Below are 21,821 nucleotides of genomic sequence, written 5' to 3'. Positions count from 1 at the left end.
GTTCGGAGCTCCCTGGGTGATTCTCAGAGGATGTAAAGCGGGAGAGACTCGTCTCTAGCTTGAAGCACTGGGCTCGTGACACTGAGCCTCTTGTGAAAGCGGGATGGGTGTTCTGTGCACGCGCACGTGTATGTGTTTACATGCTATGTCGTAGGGGGGGGTCCCGGGCGGGGGGGAAATCGACAGCAAATAAACTACAAAGCAGTCAGTTCAGCAGTAAGTGAAGCAACAAACGGGAGCTGCAGAGTTGCTCCTGGGGCCTCAGTTTGCCCATCTGTGGCTTCCAGGGGTCATGCGCAGACTTGGTGACCTCTAGTACCCTGCAGCGGAGGGGCCCCCTCTTGGTGGGGAAGGGTTGGGATGGCCGAGGGGTGCCTGTGATTGCCTAAGCCCATCTCTGTCTTCTCTACCCCCCTCTCCTCTCTCTCTTCCAGCAGAGGCTGACCATGTGGAGGCCGCCATCCTCGAGGAAGACGAGGGTCTGGAAATAGAGGAGCCCAGCAGCCTGGGGCTGATGGTGGGTGGCCCCGACCCTGACCTGCTCACCTGTGGACAGTGTCAGATGAACTTCCCCCTGGGGGACATCCTGGTTTTTATAGAGCACAAGAAGAAACAGTGTGGCGGCAGCCTGGGTGCTTGCTATGACAAAGGCCTGGACAAGGGCAGCCCGCCACCCTCTTCGCGCTCCGAGCTCAGGAAAGTGTCCGAGCCGGTGGAGATCGGGATCCAGGTCACCCCCGACGAAGATGACCACCTGGTCTCGCCCACGAAAGGCATCTGCCCCAAGCAGGAGAACATTGCAGGTATGGAGCGTTGCACCGGCCAGGGCACCGCTGCAGCCACCTCCCGGGTCCCACGCCTGCCTCCCCCCTCGCTGTGCCGGGGGTCGGTACTGGGAGGATCTGGGGCCTACGGGGATAGGACCACCAGCCAGGGCTGGCCCTTTCTGAGGGGCCACCATCTGGGTGACCCTCAGGACGAGACAGGCCTGGGCCTTAGAGAGGCACAGCTGGCCGCTGGTGGCTTTGCTTTTGGCAGTGAGACTGTGTTGTGGGGCCTAGTCCATAGGTGGCCGGGAGTACGGAATGGAAATTCGGAAGGCTAACTGGCCCTCGCTTTGCTGGTGTTCTTGGCTCAGTCTCTGGCTGTGCAGCCAGATAGTCTTGGGTTGGCGTCTGTGTTCACGACTTGGACAAATCAGTTTTTCCATCTATGAAATGGAGCTAATGAGACCTATCTCCGTAGGGTTGTTGTGAGGTGGAATGAGGTGTGGCCTGAGGGGAGGGCCTGGCAGGCACTTTGGAACAGGAGCCCTCGTTTCCTCCTCTTCCTCTCTCTGGCCTCAGATGCCCATCTGTAAAAAGAGGTGATCTCAGAGGCCCCTTCTGATGTTGCCTGATCCTTCCAGGAGGTCTAAGGAAGGGCCTGTGGGGACTTGTTGGAGCACCGCGCCCCTCCCCTTTGGCATGCCCACTCAGCTGACCACCTGGACAGGTGTCAGGTTGCGTCCTCCAGCTGGGTCTGCTCGCCACAGTGAATTGGCACCCGTCGGGCCATGGCTGTGGCACACCAGAGCCTCGTCCGGGGAGCCCACGCTCCGTGCAAGCTTCTGGTTCGTACTTCTGAGCCTGGGAGGCCTAGCGGAGAAAGAGGGCCTTGGTTGCCCGTGTTCCCTAGAACCTACAGAAAGATGGCATCAGGGTGCCTGCAGATGAGGGTTCAAATCCTGCCGGTTGACATTGGACGAGCTGCTTCGTGAGTCTAGGACTCAGTTTCCTCATCTGTTAACAGTGGGTGAAAATACCGGTGGGCCTGGGGTGAGGACTGAATGAGCAAGGGGCTCCATAAATGATTCGCTAGCGGAACTTTCCCATCGGGGTCCCCTCTGGTGCCTCAGTGTGCGAGTAGGTGCCGGCTGAGTTTTCGGCATGGCAGCTAGCGGAGGTGCTGGAGGGACCAAGGCTCTGGGTGCTCCTCCTCGGAGGGTGGGCCTGCTGGAGCAGAGGGCTCCATCACCCAGGAGGCAGTCAGGGTGATGCAGCAAGCAAGCCACCTGGCAGCTTGGAGAGGTTGGGCCTCAATGTGCCCATCTGTAAAATGGGATGAATGAGCTCTCTCTTGGGAAGAGACTGTGGTTGTGTGCAGACTCCCACTGGCACATGCCGGGTGCTGGGGAGACCCCGTCAAATCCTACTGGCCTGTGGGCTTTGCCTTCTGGTGGGGGTCCTGGAGTGACCCCTCTCACCTTGTCAAGTTGCCAAGGGCTCTGAGGAGAATGTCCAAACACGCTCAGGGCCATGGTCACGTAAACCCCGGTTTCTCAGAATGCCTGGAGCTTAGCGATGCTGCCTTCGTTAGGGTTGGAACCTCCGGTCGAGAAAGGTGCTGGGTCCCTTAGGTTGGTGTTGTTGGTGTTCCCGTGGCTTTCTTTTCTTTGACACTGGGGGCGTAGTTTTCTCCAGTAGAATAAACACCTGGCGTCAGTGTCCACAGACCTTTCTGGCATGGGGGGGGGGGGGGGTGCTTCTGCCCATGAGACTCTGGTCCCTACTACTGTTTCAATGGATGGAAAGGCATTTTGCTTTCACCAAAAACCATCCGAATCCTCGTTTTACGTTGAAGGTATTTCCCAGCGAGAGCCTGCCGATCACTGTGGGCAGGTTTGTTTAAGAAAGCCACTGAATGCGATTTCATAAAAGGCAAAAGTTAATCTGCAAGGCAGCTTTGTCCTCATCCCCCCACCCCTCCCCGCGCCCCTTTTCTCGGGTTCTAATACTGCAGCAGCCCACAGTATTTTTACTTTATGTGTGACGAAAGATATTCTTGGCCTTTTCTGTTCAGCAACAGGACGAATGGATTTCTTCATTCTCGAAGAAATATGTAAAATAATCCCTTAGAAGTCTAAAGAGATATGTTTGTTCAAAGCATTTAAAATGTTATTCTAATCAAAGGCACAAAACAGTCTCCATGCTGTGTCAGCTGAAGACAACCACGATGTCTAAAGACATCAAGCTTTCTTTCCAGTCTCCTTTTCCCTTTTTCCCCTCCCCACTTGGGCACCAACTTTTCTTTTTCTCCTTCCTCTTCTTCTTCCCCTCTTCCTCCTCCTCCTCCTCCTCCTCCTCCACCTTCTTCTTCTTCTTCATTTAATAAAAAGGAAAAGATTAAAGAATAAAACTTCAGTGGCTCCAATGTGTAAAGGAATTTAATATGGTGGGAGCATTAATTATTTTAGCTTAATTGAATTCTGAGGACTTGCATTACTTGCATTTCTGTAGACAAGCCCTGTTTATTATTTCTCTGTGTAGATTAACAGTAAAGGAAACACAGATAACTTTCAGTTATTTATTGTAAAATAAATGTGTCAATTCATGTGTAAAGCAAGCTGCTCAAAGATAATTGAGTCTTTATATTTTAAGAGGGGGACTAGGAATCACAGGCGCTTCTCCGCCCGGGCTTCCGGAAATCCGCACAGCTGCTGCCCAGGCCCGTGGCACCGCTGGCCTCGCCCAGGCCTCCCCTGTTCCTGCTTCCCGTCTGTGCTGGGGAGGGATGCGCTCGAGCAGCCCGTCTGTGCCCTGCTGTGCTTCCCAAGACCGGTTGCCGGTGAGCCGGTGGCTGTTAACTTCTTGGGTGTTGGTCTCTGGCTTGGCTGTCGCGAGTGAGGTGCTCATGGTGACCCCGAGTGCCTTTTCTTTCCTGGAACCAACAGTCTGTGTGTTGTCCAGAAGGGTTCTAGCCCTCCATGCTTCCAGAGGCGGGGATCCCGAGATGGAGGGGCGGGGCTGGCCTGTAAATATGTGGGCTCCCTTCCACCCTCACGGCCCGCCCCCCCCCCCCCCAGGGTGAGATGGGGGTTGAAATTCGGTCAGTCATTGCACCCCGGTAGGACTCTGGATCAGCCCTTTCCTTGGGACACTGCAGTTTGGAGATGGGCATAAAAGGAGTAGTTAATTATTTCTTTTCTTTTTTTTAATGACAGAGAAGTAGGAGAGTGGCAGGAGGAACTTTCTGGACTTTGTATCCTGGAGGGCGTTCATTCTTCGTTCATTCATTCATTCATTCATTCGTTCGTTTGTTCATTTACTAAACAAGCAGCTGTTGCTCTTCCCCTGCCCGGAGCCTCCCCACCTGGCCAAGGGGTGACAGAACCCCCAGGGGGTGGGAGCATGGCCTTCTGGGCTGCTTCTCTGTCCCCCTTGGGGGACATGGCAGAGTATGAGTAGGTAGCAATCTCACTCTTGATGTGTGCAGTTACGGCCCTGGGCCCTGCACCTTGGCCGTGTGCTGCGGCCAGGGGAGGTCCATGGTGCCTGTGTCTGAGGCCCATCTGGGGACAGACCGGCGGGGGCAGGGGGGGGGCGCTTGGACAGAGGTGGGGGCTTCGGCCTGGAGACCCGACTCAGGGCAGGCGTCTGCCTCTGTAGGAGTTCTTCACATTTCCTAAGTCCCCTTCCCACTACATTCTCCCACCTGTGCGGAGGGTTCTGATGGAGCTGGGAGGTGAGGGTAGCAGATCCTGGGGTGGGGGGAGGGGGAGAGGAGGTGGGTTCCGTGGTTTGCAAAGAGCGGGAGTCTCTGAACCGTTATCTGGGACGGGTGACTTGAGGACGGGTGGGGAGAAGGGGGCTTGGGGTGCTTGGGGCTCTCAGCCTGCACCAGGGAGGCCACGTGCTGCCTGCCAGCCTTGGCCGGGTGACCTGACCTTCCAAGCTGCAGTTTCCTCACCCAACAGTAACTGTGGGGCGCGGATGATGTGTGCCTGGCACCCGGCCCACGTGCTGCGGCCTTTCGCCCTCCTCCTCCTCCCCCCTCCTCCTCCTCCTCCTCCCCCTCCTCCTCCTCCCTTGCTGGTGCTGTTACCCCAGCTCCATCGTTCCGTGCTGTTAGTGGTGCTAAAGTAGGCCTTCCAGGAATTGGAGAGAAACTTCCATTGGGCTCGGAGAATTCCGCCGTGGGAAACCGAGTCCGCACAGCTGTTGTGTGTCCCCCTTCCCCCAGCCATCTTTGGTCACGTTACTGTCATGTGGGGACCGCGCGGATAGTGGGTCACCCTGGGGAGGACCGTGGGCAGCATGGGCTTTGGTGGCGGTCGGGAGGGGTGCGATTCCAGACCCCACCCAGGCAGGCCGCCTCACTTTTCTGGGCCTCGGGTTCCTCCCCTGTACCTACTTTTCAGTCCCATGCCAGGGATGGACGGAGGCCTATAGGGCACCCACCTAATGCAGGGTCCCCCTGCAGCCAGATGCCTGACAGGCGGAAGCTTCTAAAAAGCTTTCTGAAAAAGCGTGGACCCTGTTTGAAAGCACGAGGTGTTTGCTCCCCAGTGAGAATCTTAAAAACTCACCTGGGGTATCTCTCTCAGCCATTTACACCGATTCCTCCTTAGAAATCCCCATTTTAGGGGCGCCTGGGTGGCTCAGTCGGTTGAGCGTCCGACTTCGCTCAGGTCACGATCTCGCGGTCCGTGAGTTCGAGCCCCGCATCAGGCTCTGTGCCGACAGCTCAGAGCCTGGAGCCTGCTTCAGATTCTGTGTCTCCCTCTCTCTCTGGCCCTCCCCCCATTCATGCTCTGTCTCTCTCTATCTCAAAAATAAATAAATGTTAAAAAAAAAAATTAAAAAAAAAAGAAATCCCCATTTTATAGCCACTGGAGGGAAGGCTCTTGATCACAGGTAATTCGTTTTTACGTGTTATCACCCCTTCCATAACCAAATGGAGCTGTAACCGGAGGAATGAGCCATCAGCTGTCAGTCATAGGTTTGCCTTTTGCCTTTTTTCCCCGTCCTTTCCCCAAACCCCAAATGTCAGATTTCTGGAGAAATGCAGGAGGCAGGCAGCGGGTGACAGGAGGTGGCAGATCCCCCTGGGCTGGAAGGAGCAGGCAGTTCCCTGCTGCGATGGCCCCACTCGCTCTGCACATCTTCATCTAGAACCTAAGAAGGGACAGGGATGCGCCTGGAGGCAGGAGAGGGGGGGTGGGAGGGGGTCCTCGTAGCAGGGGGGACACAGGCAGGGGGCTTGGTTTGGGGTCCCAGTGACCCATCACTAGTCAAAATGTGTTGCAGAAAAGGGCTTCTGATCAGCCAGAGGATTTACATGCCGCTCTGCAAATGTGCACTTCAGACTTTAAAAAAAAAAAAAAAAAAAAAAAAAAAAAGAGATAAATGTGAAAAGGAGAATATTAGCTTGGCCAGTGGAAGAAACTAAATAACTTGCTTGTGCTGGAAAATGGAGATAAACCCCACTTGCAGGGTGTCTTTAAAAACTTGCGCTTGATATATTTAGAGTTGTTATTTTGCCTCCAAATTAAGATTAGTTAAATCCGTGTGTGTTGTAGCATGGATTATATTTTTGTATTATTAAATTGTGACAGCTAATTATTAGTTCTGTCTGCACCAAGGAATAGTGGAGGGTGCTGCCTGAGAGACATGGCCCTGGGGCTAGGCATAGTAGGGCTGATACCAGAACTTGGGCAGGACTGGTGGCCGATGGGGAAGAAAGAGGGGGCCTACCTGGTAACCCACATCGTGCTAGGTGCTTTTCTTGGCTTATGTCGTCTTGAAATAGATACCAGCCTTAAAACAGATACCTCTAACCCCGCTTTGAAATAGGTATTTCTAACCCCACTTTGAGCTAATGCTTGGAGGGGCTAAGGGGCTTGCCCAAGGTCACACGGCAAAGTGGAGTCAGACTCGACTCTGCCTGGCTACCTCAGGTAGCCCAGGGAATGGAGGTTTCTAGGGAAGCGTAGTCCAACGCTGCCTGGCTGGCGAGACCTGTGGGGGCAGGCGCTACCTCTAGACCCTGTCCAAGGTCTTCGAAGAGCATCCCAGGGTATGACACTTGCGGATATGGCCCAGGGCCTTCAGGCCCCAGAGGTCTTGACCCACGGTCTGTGGTAACATCATACTGTTGTCTGTACTTCGTGGTGAAGGTTTTGGAGAGGTGGGCAGTGGGGAAGAAGGCAAGAAGATATGAATGCAGATGGGTGGATCTGGGCTGGGATTTGGGGTTTGCCAGTGACTTGTTGAATGACCTTCAACCAGTTTTTCACCTCTCCAAGTCCCCATTTCCTGTAGCATGGAGATATCTTTCAGGCTTGTTGCAAGGTTTGATTTAGACCACGTATGCACGCACTAGGTCCTTGTGGAGTTGTTAGCTGTTATTAATAATGGAGAACCACTGGAGGGATCCGTGTGGGGATTGTGGCCTCTTGGCCTGAGCTGGAAGGGTCTCCTTGCTGACCCTCCCATTCTTACCTGGAACTGGTTACTGGCAGGGCTGAGCCCAGACCCCAGTTATCTGGAGTCAGGTGCCTTCTTGCCACACCAAGCCGTTGTGACTGGAGGCAAGCCCTTTTCCCTTGCAGAGACCCAGTTTCCTTACTTGTAAACGGGGGGCCAGAGACTGAAGGTAAATGGTACCAACGGCTGCAGAGTGTCAGCAGCTGTAAACATGACCGTTGCACTGAATTGTAGTTGAAAATTGTATCGAATTAAAAAGAAGACAAGGGACGCCTGGGTGGCTCAGTCGGTCGAGCGTCCGACTTCGGCTCAGGTCATGATCTCGCGGTTTGTGGGTTCGAGCCCCGCGTTGGGCTCTGTGCTGACAGCTCAGAGCCTGGAGCCTGCTTCGGATTCTGTCTCCCTCTCTCTCTGCGCCTCCCCCGCTCCTGCTCTGTCTCTCTCTCTCTCTCTCTCTCTCTCTCGCTCTTGCAAAAGTAAATAAACATTAACAATAAATAAATAAGTAAGTAAGTAAGTAAGTAAGTAAATAAATAAATAAAGACAGACAAAAAATCCTAATTAGCTACAGGGTCATTTTGGTTTTTTTCCTCAGGTTTCCTTTAGGTTTGGGGCCCTTATTATCTGTGATTTCCAAGCTTGCAGAGCCATTCAGGAAGAGGAGAGGAAGTTAAGGAAGGGAGCGAGGGAAGGCGCTGGCTCTCAGGTGGGGAACCCTCAGCCTCAGTTATTATTATTATTATTACTGGGTTTTTCATTTGACAGTAAATAGTTAGCAGTTGGCGTAAGTTTTTTATTAGGCCCTTGACAGCTAGCCTTTTTTTTTTTTTGGCCAATTTTCATTCCTGACTGATGCATAACCATTAGCTGTAGAAACTGTTAGGAGGGGGCTCTGTCAGTAAACTATAACTAGGGCAGTCCCGCTGTCACCCCTGTGCCCTCGGGTTCGTCTTTTCCCTGAAGAAACAAAAAGACCGCATTTTCATATTTGGGTTTTGAATTTAACGCGTACTTACAAGAACTTACGGTGGACCACTCACTGTTTGAAGGGCTTGGCAACTATTGACTGATTTAAACCTCCTCACACCTCCAGGAGCTAGGGTGCTGGTATGAAGCCCACAATACCAAAGAGGAAACTGAAGCACAGAGACGTTGAGTAATTTGCCCAGGGTCACACAGCTGGTGAGAAGGGGCCGAGGGTGTGAACTCAGGCAGTCATGCTCTTCCTGTGGCGCCGCTGTGCTTCCCGTGGTTCGTCCTCTGTTCCCATCCACTGTCTCTGTCCCATGAGAGGTGATAAATCAGTTACTACTTTCGTTTTGTAGATGAGGAGACCGAGTTCTAGAGGGGTTAAGAGGCTTTTGCATAAACCCTTCTCGAGGCAGCGGCAGAGTCGAGCCTGGGCGCCGGGCTCCCGACTCCCTGGCCAGTGACCTCCTCACAGGGAGCCCAGGGGACCACGAGGGTCTGTAACTGCGGCTGGCCCAGGCCGCTTCTGCTGCCAGCCAGACGACGAGTGATCTCCACCCGGAGGGGCAAGCTCCGCGACGAGACCTGGGGTCTCGTGGGAGCTGAAGAAGTCGGGATGGTGGACCTGCCCCCACCCCGGTCCTGTGCACGTCGGCGGGTTTTGTGCCGACCGCTGTGCAAAGCCGCCCGTTAGGGGCTGAGCCGGGCCTACTGAATGCGGGTGGGGAGTGGCAGGCGGAGTGGGCTTGGGCCAGAGACCCGGGGTACGTACGTGTCCGTGCCCTGCGGCTGACGGGCGCTGTGACCTTGAGCGGACCCTCCCCCTCTTTGGGCCTGAGCTTCCTGAGCCGAAATAGGAGAAGGAGCTACCAGTGGTTTCCAACAGCTGCAGGCCCCCCCCCCAACCCCCGCACGTGTGGGGGAGGGGAGGCTTCCTACCTACACCCTCCCACCCAGCGGCCCGAAAGGCTTTCCTCCTTTGGGCTTAGGAAGTAACTTTCTTTGAAGACACTGGTGGCCGAAATGAGAACTAGTGCTGCTCAAAGCTGCAGAGAGCCTTCCGGGAGGATGTGCTGCCTTCACGGAGAGGGTGACCGAGTGTGGGCTCGGGACCACTCGTGTATGTCTTCCAGGCCCTGACCCTGATGTTGTGGGTGTGGTTTGATGTTTTTTTTCGTTGTTGTTGTTAAAAGGACCTCCCTCCCGAATGGTATAAACCTCAGGCCCCACAAAATCTGAAGCCAGCCGTGACCCAGGCGTTCCTAGGTGGTGACCGGTTGACCTAAGGGTGTAGGGGTGTCGGCCTTGCCCAAATTAAGCCCAAGAAGGAGCTCCTGGCTTCTGGTGACCAGGACTTGGAGGCTCTGAGCTGGACCCAGGGAACTGGAGGCCTTTCTGGAGAGGGCAAGGCTTCTAGGTTTTATTTTATGTAATTATTTTTTAGTTTGAATGTTTGTTTATTTTTGAGAGAGAGACAGAGACAGAGCGTGAGTGGGGGAGGAACAAAGAGAGGGGAGAAACAGAATCCAAAGAGGCTCCGGACTCTGAGCCATCAGCCCTAGAGCCGGACGTGGGGCTCCAGCTCACAAACCGCGAGATCATGACCTGAGCCGAAGTCAGACACCCAACCGACAGAGCCACCCAGGCGCCCCCTTCTTTTATTTTTTTCATTTTTATTTATTTGTTTTGGGAGAGAGAACACGTGTGTGCATGAGAATGGCTAAGGGGCAGTGAGAGGAAGAGAGGGAATCCCAAGCAGGTTCCAAGCAGAGCCTGATGCGGGGCCAAACTCATGAGCCATGAAATCATGACCTGAGCTGAAATTGGCCGCTTAACCTACTCAGCCACCCGGGTACCCCTAGGTTTCATTTGTATTTTGTTTTTAAAATTTTTTTTAAACAATTTTTTTTTAAGTTTATTCAGTTTTGAGAGAGAGAGAGACAGAGTGTGAGCAGGGGAGGGGCACAGAGAGACAGCGAGAGAGACGGAATCCAAAGCAGGCTCCAGGCTCTGAGCTGTCAGCACAGAGCCTGACATGGGGCTCGAACTCACGAACCGTGAGATCATGACCTGAGCTGAAGTCGGACGCTTAACCAACTGAGCCACCCAGGCGCCCCTGTTTGTATTTTGTTTTTAAGTGGGTTTCCTTAGGGCCCTCCTGGTGGTCTGCTGGTTTTGATCTGGAGAGGGGATGGCTTAGGAAGGATGATTCTGTGCTGGGGTGGGGGTGGGGGGATGAATGTGTGACAGAAGAACGAGTAATCACTTGATGAGAGTTAGGTTGGGAGAGTGCTTGCTGCTGGTCCCAACTGCATGAAAACTGGGACCCCAGGCTCCTTTGGGTAGAAGGATATGAAGAAAATGGCCTTTTGTTGGAGGTGAGAAGTCAGAACCCCCCATTCCTGCTGTGGAGAGAAGACAGCTGTTCAGATGCAATGCCGAAGGCAGGGTGAACCTCTCAGCTCAGGACAGCCACCTAGTTTTCTAAGCCAAGGCAACATTTGATCAGGGCTGTTGATCGCCCCGGGGCTGAGTACCCGCACACCTTCCATAACCTTCTGGTTGCAAGTGTGGACACAGCCTTAGATGCAGGCAGATAAATCCAGACTCAAAGGTACAAACAGGTGTGTGGGTCAGTGCCCACCCATGATGAACCCCCATGAACAAAGCCCTGCCCCTTGTTAGCCCCCGTGCCTGGATTGTGAGGAAGCTCCAGTGAGGACATCTGTCCAACCCTGCAGTGTCCAGAAAGCACAATTCAGCTTTTCTGACTTCAGGTACCAAAGGAATCCTTGAAAGTCATAGAGAAAGCACTCACTGGCTTTGTTTTAAAGACTTTTCCGGGCAGAGCATGGCATCTGGAGAATGTAGTCCCCCAGCTGGGTTCTAGGGGTCCTCCCTTGGGGGGGGGGGTGGTGGCCAGGGACTGTCTGTCCTGGGCTTCCTCTCTAGCCATCTAGGGTTCTTTGTTTCCCTTATGGAGAAACAGGACAAAGCTTTGATGACCCCTTCCCACCCCAGCAACTGGCTAAAACGTTTGATTGAGGTTGGTAGACCCCACAAAACTAAGTTCTCCAAGGGAGCCAGAGTGGATTCCTTCCCCCTCCCACCGAGAGTTCAAAGCCAGCCAATTAAGAAACCTAAACAGTGTGGTCTTCTCCTTGCATCATTGACATCATTGGCTTGTAAAACTTTCCCTGCAAAGGAGGCGCCTTTATTCGCTGGGAAAAAGAAGTATATAATTTTCCTGACCTGGCTTTTGCTTTTGAGGGGAAGGAAAAGCGAGAGGGAACTCATTTCCAGAAACAAACAGGGCCCAAGATAGCAAACAGGTTCCACACTCCGATGTCCGGGACTTGCTTTCCCACAGCACAGCCATTCGGGACACGGAAAATGGCATTTAGTGGAAGACGCGAGACCCTCGGGGCTGCCTAGTGCTGGGGGTCCCTGGTGGGGGGGCGCCTTCTAAGACTATGGGGAGCGGTGGGGAGTTGGACATCAGAATCCAACCAACCCTGAGACTGAACTTCTGCTCCCATGAAACCAGGCGCCACCTGCCTCCCCACCAATGTAATGTCCCGTGTGCCCCGACGGTTGCAACTTTCAAGACTCATCTTGCCCCCTCTTGGGATCTCCAGCGACCCTCCCCACTCCTGGCCTCCTGGCCTCCGTCCCTGACGGTGCCGCCCCTAGCAAATCATTCCCTTCCACGTGGGAGGGGGCAGGGGCAGAATTCCTGACAGGCCCGTCGGGGACTTCAGGCCCCGCCCCTGGGGGGGCTCCAGGGTTGGGGTCCGTAAGTCTCCCCTCCTCTCACTTCCAAGCCCGGGCACACCCGAGGCGGGTGGTGCACAGCTCAGGCGGACCCCGCGCGTAAACGGTCGGACACTGGCAACGCCGTGATTGCACCGGGGGCCTTCTCCGCGGTCGGTGCCCACCCCCCATCCGGCCGGCTGCGGTCCCGCGGGGGGCTCTGAGGCGCCGCTCCCGGGCCTTTGGGCACGCCTGGTCCCCTCCGGGCAGCCGGCTTCGCAGATTCGCCCGCGGCCTCTCCAGCCTGCGCCCCGGGGCGCGCGGTTAGGCGACCATCAGCCACGTCTCTTCTGCTCTCCCGGCCCTGGCCCGCCGCGCACGTTGATTGTGTCTTCTTGGGGCGGGAGGGCCGAGGGGGCTCCAGGTCCATGCATAATTCGGGGGCTTAATGGGCCAGCTGCCCGAGCGGGGCGGCGAGGGGCGGGCGGAGGCGCAGCTGACCCTGCCCGCGTCTGGCCTCGCCGGGAAGGCGCGCTTCTTTCTTCCTCCCGTGACAGCTCCCCTCCCCCTCTCGGCCCGGGTCCGAGGGGGGCGGGGAGTGGGCGAGTCGTAGGGTTAGCCCAGGGGAGGGGGCTTCCTCGGTGCATTCCAGCAACTTTTGCTTTGGGGGGGGGGTGGGAGGCGTGCAGTGAATCGGAGCCTCCCCGGGACCTGGCTCCAGAGGGAGCCGGGGGAGTTGGAATGCAGGTTTCCTCGGATCACTCTGCAGCCCTTTTTTCCGAGCCCCTTCCCCCCGCCCCCGGCGGCCCCTTGTCGGCCCCCGCCCGGCAGCAGCCCTGCGAGCTCGCCCTTGGCCCCGGGCCAGCCCCCTTCCTTGGCAGCGGGCGGAGATGGATGGAGGCGGAGACCCAAGGTCAAGGGCGGGGAGCCCGCCGGCCCGGGGCCCCTTTGTGCGCTCGGGCCCGCCCCTCCTCCACCCTCCTTCCCCTCCCGGACCCCCAGGCGCGCGCCCTGACTAGTGACCTTCCCGGGCGTGGGGAATTGCATTTCAGGACCCCTGAAAACTCCCGCCAGTGGCCCCAGCCTCAAAACCAGCGCGCGAGGGGCGGGGCTCCTCTCTGGGGTGGCGTTTGTTCCCGGGCATTTGTCTTGGGTCCTGGGGGCGCCCCGGGATCCCTTCTCCGCCCGCCGCCAGCGCTCTGAAAGGGTCGCGCCCGACCGAGCCCGGCATCAGCCCACCTTGGCCCGACAGAGCCCGGCAGTTCCCCGGATCCAGGTGAGGCCCGTTTGCAGGGAGCCTCAAAGAGTTCCTTTGTGCGTTTGTGTCCATCCAGGGCAAACAGTCCCGTCCCAAAGTGGTTTTCTTTGTAGCTTTCCACACCCCCCATCCCCCGGTGGGGGGAGGAGGGAGAGCCTGCTTTTCTAGAGGGAATTCCTGGGGGCTGGGATTTTAAAACACTCAAGAACAAAAGTGTTTTCCCAATTGTGTGGGAATGGAACCCTCTAGTAGAGTAGGGCACAAAGCCTCGTGGAATTACAGGGAATTAATGTCAGTCCTTCCTCCAGCCCGACTTCTCTTACAATAAGCACCCCCCCGAAAGAGAATTTGTATGCAAATGGTCACCTTGCTAGGAGTCTCTCTTTATTTTTGCTTCTTAAAAATTGGCCTCCAATTGTTTAAAGCACTCCAACAGACCCTTAAAGACCCAGAAAAGCAGTGGTTGGACGCCCAATGTATTTACCACAAAGCTCTTAAGAAAATGTTCAAACATTTTCCCAAAGCTGTTACTCCAGAAATAAAAATGTATGCTGTTTGCCTATAGAAGATTAAAAGTTTACCTTCACTGTGACAGCTTTTCTAGGCTACAGTTGGAACCACGTCTCTATTTTCCATTATTCAGAAATAGGTCTGAACCAAACGGAATACATTTGCTGTAACAGGAGTCGAGGTAATTTTTAAAAATATGTATATACATATTTATTTATGATTTGGGCTGACCCAAATCATAACAGAATATCGCACTTTCTGTGCTATCAAAGGCTAAACTATTTTGTAAACAATGCCTTCATGGCATTTAGAGTAAGAGTCAGTCTTAAATCTCAGATTTAGCTATCCCGAACTTTGAGCAGCTTGCTTTTCTTCGGGAGGAATCTGAAGGCATTTGTCAATTTATTTTTTTGAAAGGCCTACAGAAAAGGTAACAAATTCAACACTTGGGAACTCAAAGCTGCTGGCAGTCCTGGACAGGAAGGTTTTCATATCTGCCTGAACTTGCTCGGTGATTTCTCAGACGTCCATTTATAACAGTTCCAACAAGATAGAATCTGCCTTTGAATATCTGTAAATATCTGTAAAGATCACAATCCGGCACTCGTAATGGTCCCAGCCTGGAAAGGCAGATTCTCGTGTTTGATTAATATTTATGTTACCGGATTCCTTTACAGAAAGAAAGATGAAACACTAATTATGTGTGTGTGTTTGAGGGGCCCCATCCTAGGTCTCTGCAGTCCCTTTAGAGGGATGTGATACATTTTAGGATTTTTGGAAACAAGGTGCCTGTGGGGGGAATTGTTCCTGTTGGGCTTGAAAGGCAGGTAACTGTGTGGTTGGCTGACTTAATGGCTATTACACGGAGGAGGAGGAGGAGGAGGAGGAGGAGGAGGAGGAAGCCAGCTTATCTCTGTCTTCTTTATTTTGACGACTCCACAGTGATAAAAATTATGGGTGATTTCTCCCTCTAGTTTTAGGTTAAGCCTTGGGGCAGGGCAGCGGAAGTTCTCTGGTCTAGAATCCTCCTGGAAGAGAGGATTCTGTAGCCCTGCCTGGGTGCCCTCGTGCCTTCTGAGGGCACACACCAGTTTGTGTCTGAATGACGGGGTGGGCTGCTTTGTGTTGTGGTCTCTAAGCCACTAGCCCGGTCTGCGAGGTGCAGGTGATTTGCCCTGCTTTATTCAGGAGCCACGTGTGGGACATTTGCTTGGGAATGGGGGGTTTTGTCAGCCCTGATGCTGTTGAAATACCAATGGAATTGTTATCTAGAGGGATCCCGCAGAGGCCTCCTTTGGAGATGCAGTTAAACATCTTCAGTTTTATTTGAGAAATTGAGATTTCTGTGTAGGATTTTCTAGAAGCGTGGCCTCCTGGAGCAGCGCACCTGAGCCCCGGTTAGCCTTTCGATCCCTTTTTGTTGCCACTGGAGTGTTAGGGGCCACTGAACTCGTGGAAGCACCGGAATCAGGATGTTCACACAGTCTCAGATGTGTTTGTTCCTAAACAGCCCCGGGCAGATCAGTTCGTGTCTTAGTTTCTTCACCTATAAAATGGGGATCTCCAATTGATTATGTTTCTGCCACCGTATCCAGATACGAAAACAAACCATTCCGCGAGAGTGAAGTAATTGCTGATTTCAGAGACATCCCGAAAGTATAGACTCTAATGTTGTTCAGTCCACGGGGGCAGGGTGACTAATTTGCAAAAGGGAAAGGAATCAAATAGCTACTTGTGTAGCATGTCATTTTCAATGCAAGGAGGAAGAATTAGGGGATTTAGGGGGGAGTCTAAGGGGGAGGGCTTGAATTTTCAATTTAGTAACCTAATACCAGTAGGAAATACTTCTCCCCGACTCCCATTCATTTTGGGGGACTGACATGCCACCCCAGCTCTTTGTTCCTGTTGGGGACTGTCACGTGATTCAGAATCTTAACACGGAGTGGGGTTAGCTGTTACTCTTGACCTGAATATACCAGAAGAGGTATCTTTACTGACGTTTGGAGTGTGGCCCCAGAAGGACAGGGGTTGGGCAGAGGGGGTGTAGACTTGGGGGTGCAGAGGAATGCATACAGCAGGCAGCATTTAAGTGCACAGTCTTGTTAGGTGCAGAGGAGGAAGGAAGTCCGTGCAGACTGGTGAGGAAATTCTCCTTTTTTTTTTTTTTTTTTTTTTTTGGCCACCACCTCTCAAAGCTAACAAAAATAGGCATTTATGCTCCCAGAGCACACAGCTGGCTGTTCTGAAATGGCACCTTCACTGGGGAAACGGGGAGCCCTGACTGTCCTTTTGGGTCTCCATCTTACTTTTGGGTTGTTGTTTATCTTTTGATGAGGCTTGGTTCCTTTTTTCCAGCCAATGCTGAGTGGAACCTGAATTAGATTTTTAAAAGGAAGGACCTCTGGCAGGGCCCAAAACCTCTGGTTTAGTCTCACCAGTTAGAAAATACAGATGCTTGCTTTATGTATTTTGTTGGTTCACCCCGGCAGGACTCAAACCTCAGGCTTGAGTTCGGGGGTTGGCGGGGGGGGGGGGGGCAGCGTGGCACTCTGCCTTCTCCACCGGGGACTTGATAGAGCCCTTGTTCCCTAGCATTAGAGCCAGGGTAGGGTGGGGGGCACAGCAGATACCCGTAGCCTGCTTTGGTGCAGGCGAGGAGCCAGAAGCTGTCTGGTGCTCCTTAATTGAATACAGATCTCGCTCAGTTCCACGTGGCCCTGTGAGGATGGGCAGGGAGGGCAGCGATACTTACCCCCTCTCCCCTGTGTCTGGACTTCGAAGCTCAGAACCCCCTCCCACCAGCTTGAGGGGCCTCAGCGCCTGTCCCAGCCCCCAGACCAAGGCTTTGCAGAAAGACCAGGGAAGTGGGCAAGAAGATCGCACGACGCCTGTAAATATTGTTTGCAGGAGCTGGGTCTTGTATCTTTGTTAGTGGCGGCTCGTTAATTAACTGGCATATTAGTGTTGCCTTCTTTTGACACATGCGCGTATTTCGGGGCAGAAGAATCTTGTTCTCCTAAAACTGAACCGAACTGTTGAGGAAGTCCTCGTACAGAACCGCCTGCCTCCTCTCTCTGTCCCCGTTGTCCCCTGCTCCCTCTTCCTGTCCCCTCCTCCCCACCCTTCCTTCAACCCAAGTGGGCTCCTAGTTGCATAGAGGACAGGCACGTTAAACACAGCTAAATAAATCGTGTTTACGCTTGGCATTCTTGGTAGTGAAAAATCTGTTGCCTGTTTTTACTTCCTTATTTCTCAGCATTTGCTTCCTACCTGTTTTTGAGCACATGCCCAGAAATAGTAGTTTTGTCAAATGAGGGGATAATGCCAGCCAGCCTTTCTTGCTGCCAAGGAAGCTGCTGGATTTTGCAAAACAGAGTGACGTTTTTTTAGTGACACTGATGTTTTTTTTCTCCCCCCAAGAAACTAGGATGTAGCATAAGAGCATTAAAATGCACTTGGGGAAGAAAAAAAAAATCCCATGCAGTCACCCCCGTGGCACAGGGACACGCGCGGAGCAGGTGCAGGTTTAGAGACAGGTCTCACGTTCGTCTGCACTTGGCGGCTCCAAGGGCAGGAGGCAGCCTTCAGATAGGAGAGGATGCTTAGGGCCTGGAGAGCTGAGTCAGGCTCCCTTCCCTTCAGCCCCAAGACTTCATTTTCTCTGCCATTGTGGATGATGTGGTGTAAAGATTCTGTTTTTCTTTTTTTCTGGTTGGTTGTGTGTGTTTTGTTTCTGAGGCCTTCTTGAGCAGTGCCTGCTCTGTGCTCTTCCTCTGAGGTTACCGTTAGATTCTAGTCCTGATCCGGGTCTGGAGCTATCATTGTTTATATAGAAGAGTGGCCAGGGAGACCCCTCCCTTTTTCTGCATCTTTATCCACCCTGTCCTTTGCAGGGGGGGCCGGGCGGGGGGGGGGCGTAATCTGAAAAGTCATTGTCATGATATGCTGTTTGCTGGGCAGAGAATTGCAGCCGAGGCAACAGATTAAAAAAAAAACAAAACATTTTTTTTTTTTTGAGCAGTTTCAAAAACCATTAAAAAAAAAAAAAAAAAAAAAAACAAACGCTGAACGCTCCTACCCCAGGCTTGTCTTATCCGGGAATCTTTGCTGGGTTTCTGCAGTGGGTTCTGTCTGAGGCCCCAGCACATCGGCTCCGTTTCAAAGACAGCCAAGGGAAAAAAAAAAAAAATTACAACAAAATCAAAGTCCGCGTGCTATGATTTCCCCCAATTTCTAATGGGAATACCCTGCAATAGAAATGATATTTCCATGGAGGACTGTGCTACCGGTTTCTTTAATTACATTAAATAGCGGCATAAACCTCAGCTGCTTGTAAACCTCTGTTACACTGGCAGTGGCTCGGGGAGCGTGGCTAGATTGAAGCCTAAGGAGCAGCGTTCCCCGTGTTAATGTGCTAACAATCTTTATTCAATTAATCCCGCGAAGTGTTAATTTTTACAAATTTTGTTGTGCACACACTGCATATCACCGTCAGTGTGTCAGGAGAAGAAAATGGATTTCACGTCAAAAAACAAGGAAGAAGGTGGCTGTCAGCCTGCTCCCTTAGAAGAAAATTTGTGATTGTAGCCGTCAAATGCTACCCATGCTGAAAGGAAGGCTCACAATATGTATATTACATGCCGTCTACATGCAGAAAACTCCGTTTAAAGGAGCTACTTTGTTGAAAGTAATTACAGGCCTGCTCAATGTTTTAGGCAGTGACATTTCAGACTTGGCTTGGAAACATAAAGAGGCCACAGAAAGATTTTGTTCTTACGGGATGCAAAGCAGCGCGCCTCAGTATTCTCTATGTCCATTAGTAGGAGGTAAGAAGAATGAAAAAGAGAAAAACAAAAGACTCTGTCAACAGCGAAAGGCAGGGGAGAGCTGGATTTTTTTATTGATGGTAGAGATGGTTGCACGTAATTCTCACACATGTAAGTGAAACCAACAAATGCATTTAAACTATAGCAGTGACTCCTTTTCTACAATTTGTTCTTTCTTTCCTCCTATTTTCCTTTCTTTTTTCATCCTTCCCTTCTTCCTCCTCCTCCTCCTTCTTCTCCTTCCTTCCTTCCTTCCTTCCTTCCTTCCTTCCTTCCTTCCCCACCTACTCACCAAGTTCAATTTCTTTCCCTCTAAAACAAGAAACCCTGCTGGCCCTCATGGTTGCACATTCCCTTACTGTGCAGGTAGGGATTTTAGAGGCCAGTCTTAATAAAGGTTGATGATGCTCTCAACATTCCTCAAATCCACGACTCCGTCTGTACCTGGGACTGCTGTCCCTTTTCCTGGCTGCCTCTGGCTTGGAGTACTTGCAGTAACCTCCTTTCTGGGCACTCTGTTTTCTTGATGTGCTTTTTTATTGGCTGTGCTGAGTTGTTTGCATTCTCGATTCTGTGGGATGCTCAGAGTTCAGACCTCCCCCTTCTATTTACTACATCGTGTTCTCTGCGCGTGGGGGCTGAGCCAAAGCCAGTGTTGGGAGTTTGTGGGGCCTGCAAACCGCAACAACTTTTTGAACTCACCAGTTTTTAAACATGTTCTGTAGAGGACCAGCTTTTTAACAAGTGTCAGGATTCAGTGTTTCCAGGTCATTCCTCAGATGTCAGGCACAGTGGATGCTGATGGGGGGGGGGGGGCGGGGGGCGGGGAGAGTGTCCTTAGTTTAAAACTCACTGTAGGCACCAAATCTTGAAGAGTCATCTCATGGTGTATTTCCCTCCTGTGACATGTGGCTTCTGTCTTGACTGAGGTCCCTCCCTGTCCCCCCACCAACTCTAAACTAATGCACTCCACGGGGAGTGTTCATGGGGAGGGACATGCCTAAGAGATGCCTGGCCAAGGCTATCATTGGAGTCTGGCCACAAAGTGCCCATCTGGGAAAGGGGCATGGGATCCTGACCCCAAGTCCCAAATTCTAGATGTTTGGAATCCAGATGACTTATCCAGCTTTTTACTTCAGTTCATAGGATGCGCTTTGTCTCCAGGAGTGCTTTGGGAAGGTGTGCGTGATGTACTGTTAATGGCTCCTAGTGTAACGTAATAGGACATTACTGAAGGATCTTGGGTAAATCGCAGTCCAGGGCAGAAACTGGAAGACTGAAGCAGCTATCCAGCCTCTGATCAGAAAGTCTGAATCTGGGGAAAAGGGGCAAATTTCTCTGCTGGGTATTGACCAGCTGTTTTTAATGGTGAGATTCAGAGAATCTGTCAACTCCTCTTTGTCCTTGGCCTCTGTGGATTCCCCGGTATGCATGGAGACATTTGAACGTGGCCTACGTTGCTGATATATGCATGTATGTGTGTATATGCATATATGTATCATCTCTGTCTACTAGATGTGCATATGCACATTTTTCTAACGGGTGAAACATCTGGTTTCACCTTCTGTTGTGCCCAGGCCTGCCCATTCCAGGAGCGTGGGCCCCGATCTGGTGGACCCTGACTGCTGAGGTCACCCGAGAGGACTCCTGTCTGTTTTTCTGTGTGCGTCTCAAAGCCGTGGTTCAGAGGCCTCAGCATCCCGGCCAGAGGACAAATGATGGCGGTTTATTTGCATTCCAGCAGCTGAGAGGGCTCTAGGGATTTCCCTGAATGATGAGCAGAAGAGTTGAAGCTGTACGTTTTTCCTGGCAGCTGTCCACTTGGGGGTGGAGTGGTCAGTCCCGAGCACTTGGTCAGTTTACCCTGAAGAGTTGGCAGAATATGATTCAGACACATCCTTCCTCCCGAGTAGCACCTGACATTTCCTGTGCTACTTTACCGGGCCTTTTGGAAGGGCCATAGAAGGTTTTGAAATTTGTGATGTAACCCTTACAGATCCTTGGCCCAGGGCGTTGCCCCAGAGTGTTTCGGCTTCTTGCATCTTGAGGAAATTGGGGTCGGTGGCCATTGAAACAGGTGCTTTTGGACCCGGCGATGGGGTGGGCGTGTGTGCCTGCTTCTGACTGCAGGATGCAGTGGCCGGGGACGACCTTCCCTTTCCAAACCTTGGTGGAAGTGTTGTCGAAGGGCACGGTCATTGCTTTGCCTTGCCTCTCCCTTTTCGGGGATGCATTAAATGTTCAGCATGCTGGGGAGCGAAAATAGTTGAAGCGGTGATTCACTGTGACAGATCTCAGAAGTGCGCGAAGGGGGAGGTGTGAGGCGGAAGGTGGCCTGTCTCGGGGTGCTGGAAGGGATTTGCTTCTTGCTTCCGCTCGGTGGCCCAGCCTTCTCGGCGCCCTGATGTCCACGAGGGCCATGCGGGCATGTAGGGGTCTCTGGAAGGTCACTGGGGAAATGGCACTTGGACTGGCCTCAAGCCCAGAGATGTTCTTGGAGGCCCTTGGCAAGCCCACTGCTCCCCGCTGCCTGGCACCCGCAGTAGCCCTCTCTAGGCCGTCGGGAAACCAGGCAGGCCCTCTCACCTGCATGGGAAGGAATCCCCACCCTCCCAGCCATGTGAAAGGGCTGCCGTTTTTAGCAGGAAGCCAGAGTAAAGGCCCAGCTCCCATTGGAGCTTTGTTTTTGTGGCCCCCATGTGATGGCCCTGAAGGAGGTCTTTAAACACAGCTGTGCAAACCCTGTGAGGCCTCATTTCCCCTTTCTGTTGCTTGTCTTATAAAGGACGCTAACACGTGCACCCCCGAACTCAAAGCCGTTGCAGCAAGGACCAGAGACCCGTGATGGGCACTCAGACTTGGCCTGACTTAGAAGGAGGATCCAAAAGTGGGAGGTGGGGACTTGGTGGCCTCAGCTCCACGCAGAGAATTTCTCGATCCTCCAAATGCTCTGGTGCACTGAGCTGAGCCGGGCTGCACACACAGCCTGCTCTCTTGGCCTGACTTGGGGACCTGTCCTGACATTTGTGGGTTTTCATGGTGACTTACATGGCGTTCACGTAAATGCTTGGATTCCCTTTCTGCTTTGTTGTTCATGATGATGATGATGATGATGATGATGATGATGATGTATTTTATAACGAAATGAAAAAGCAAGTTCTAGCGTTTGCTGGTTACCAGCCCTTGGTGGTTAAAAATGAAGAAAAAGACATTAAATGATACCTGTGGAGTGAGGGAATTTATTTTCTGAGTGCCCCC

The 21,821-nt window shown here is 52.7% G+C and overlaps 1 protein-coding gene across 4 annotated transcripts in view; it reads left to right on the top strand.

The window, feature by feature from the left end:
- BCL11B (BCL11 transcription factor B) overlaps positions 1–21,821 on the top strand; it is a 97,432-nt gene that overhangs the window by 13,298 nt on the left and 62,313 nt on the right. For 2 of the 4 annotated variants that reach the window (XM_040478201.1, XM_040478199.1), the window contains exon 2: positions 438–803. In XM_040478201.1, coding sequence (XP_040334135.1) covers positions 438–803 — 366 coding nt within the window. Of the gene's footprint in view, positions 1–434; positions 804–21,821 lie in introns of all 4 variants that reach the window. The other 2 variants (XM_040478200.1, XM_040478197.1) reach the window with 1 other exon arrangement.

This window comes from Herpailurus yagouaroundi, unplaced genomic scaffold (genome assembly GCF_014898765.1).
Source record: "Herpailurus yagouaroundi ecotype Mexico unplaced genomic scaffold, PumYag 141, whole genome shotgun sequence".
Lineage (NCBI taxonomy): Eukaryota > Metazoa > Chordata > Mammalia > Carnivora > Felidae > Herpailurus > Herpailurus yagouaroundi.
Note: the sequence above shows the minus strand (reverse complement) of the source record. Positions and strands in the feature narration are given on the sequence as shown.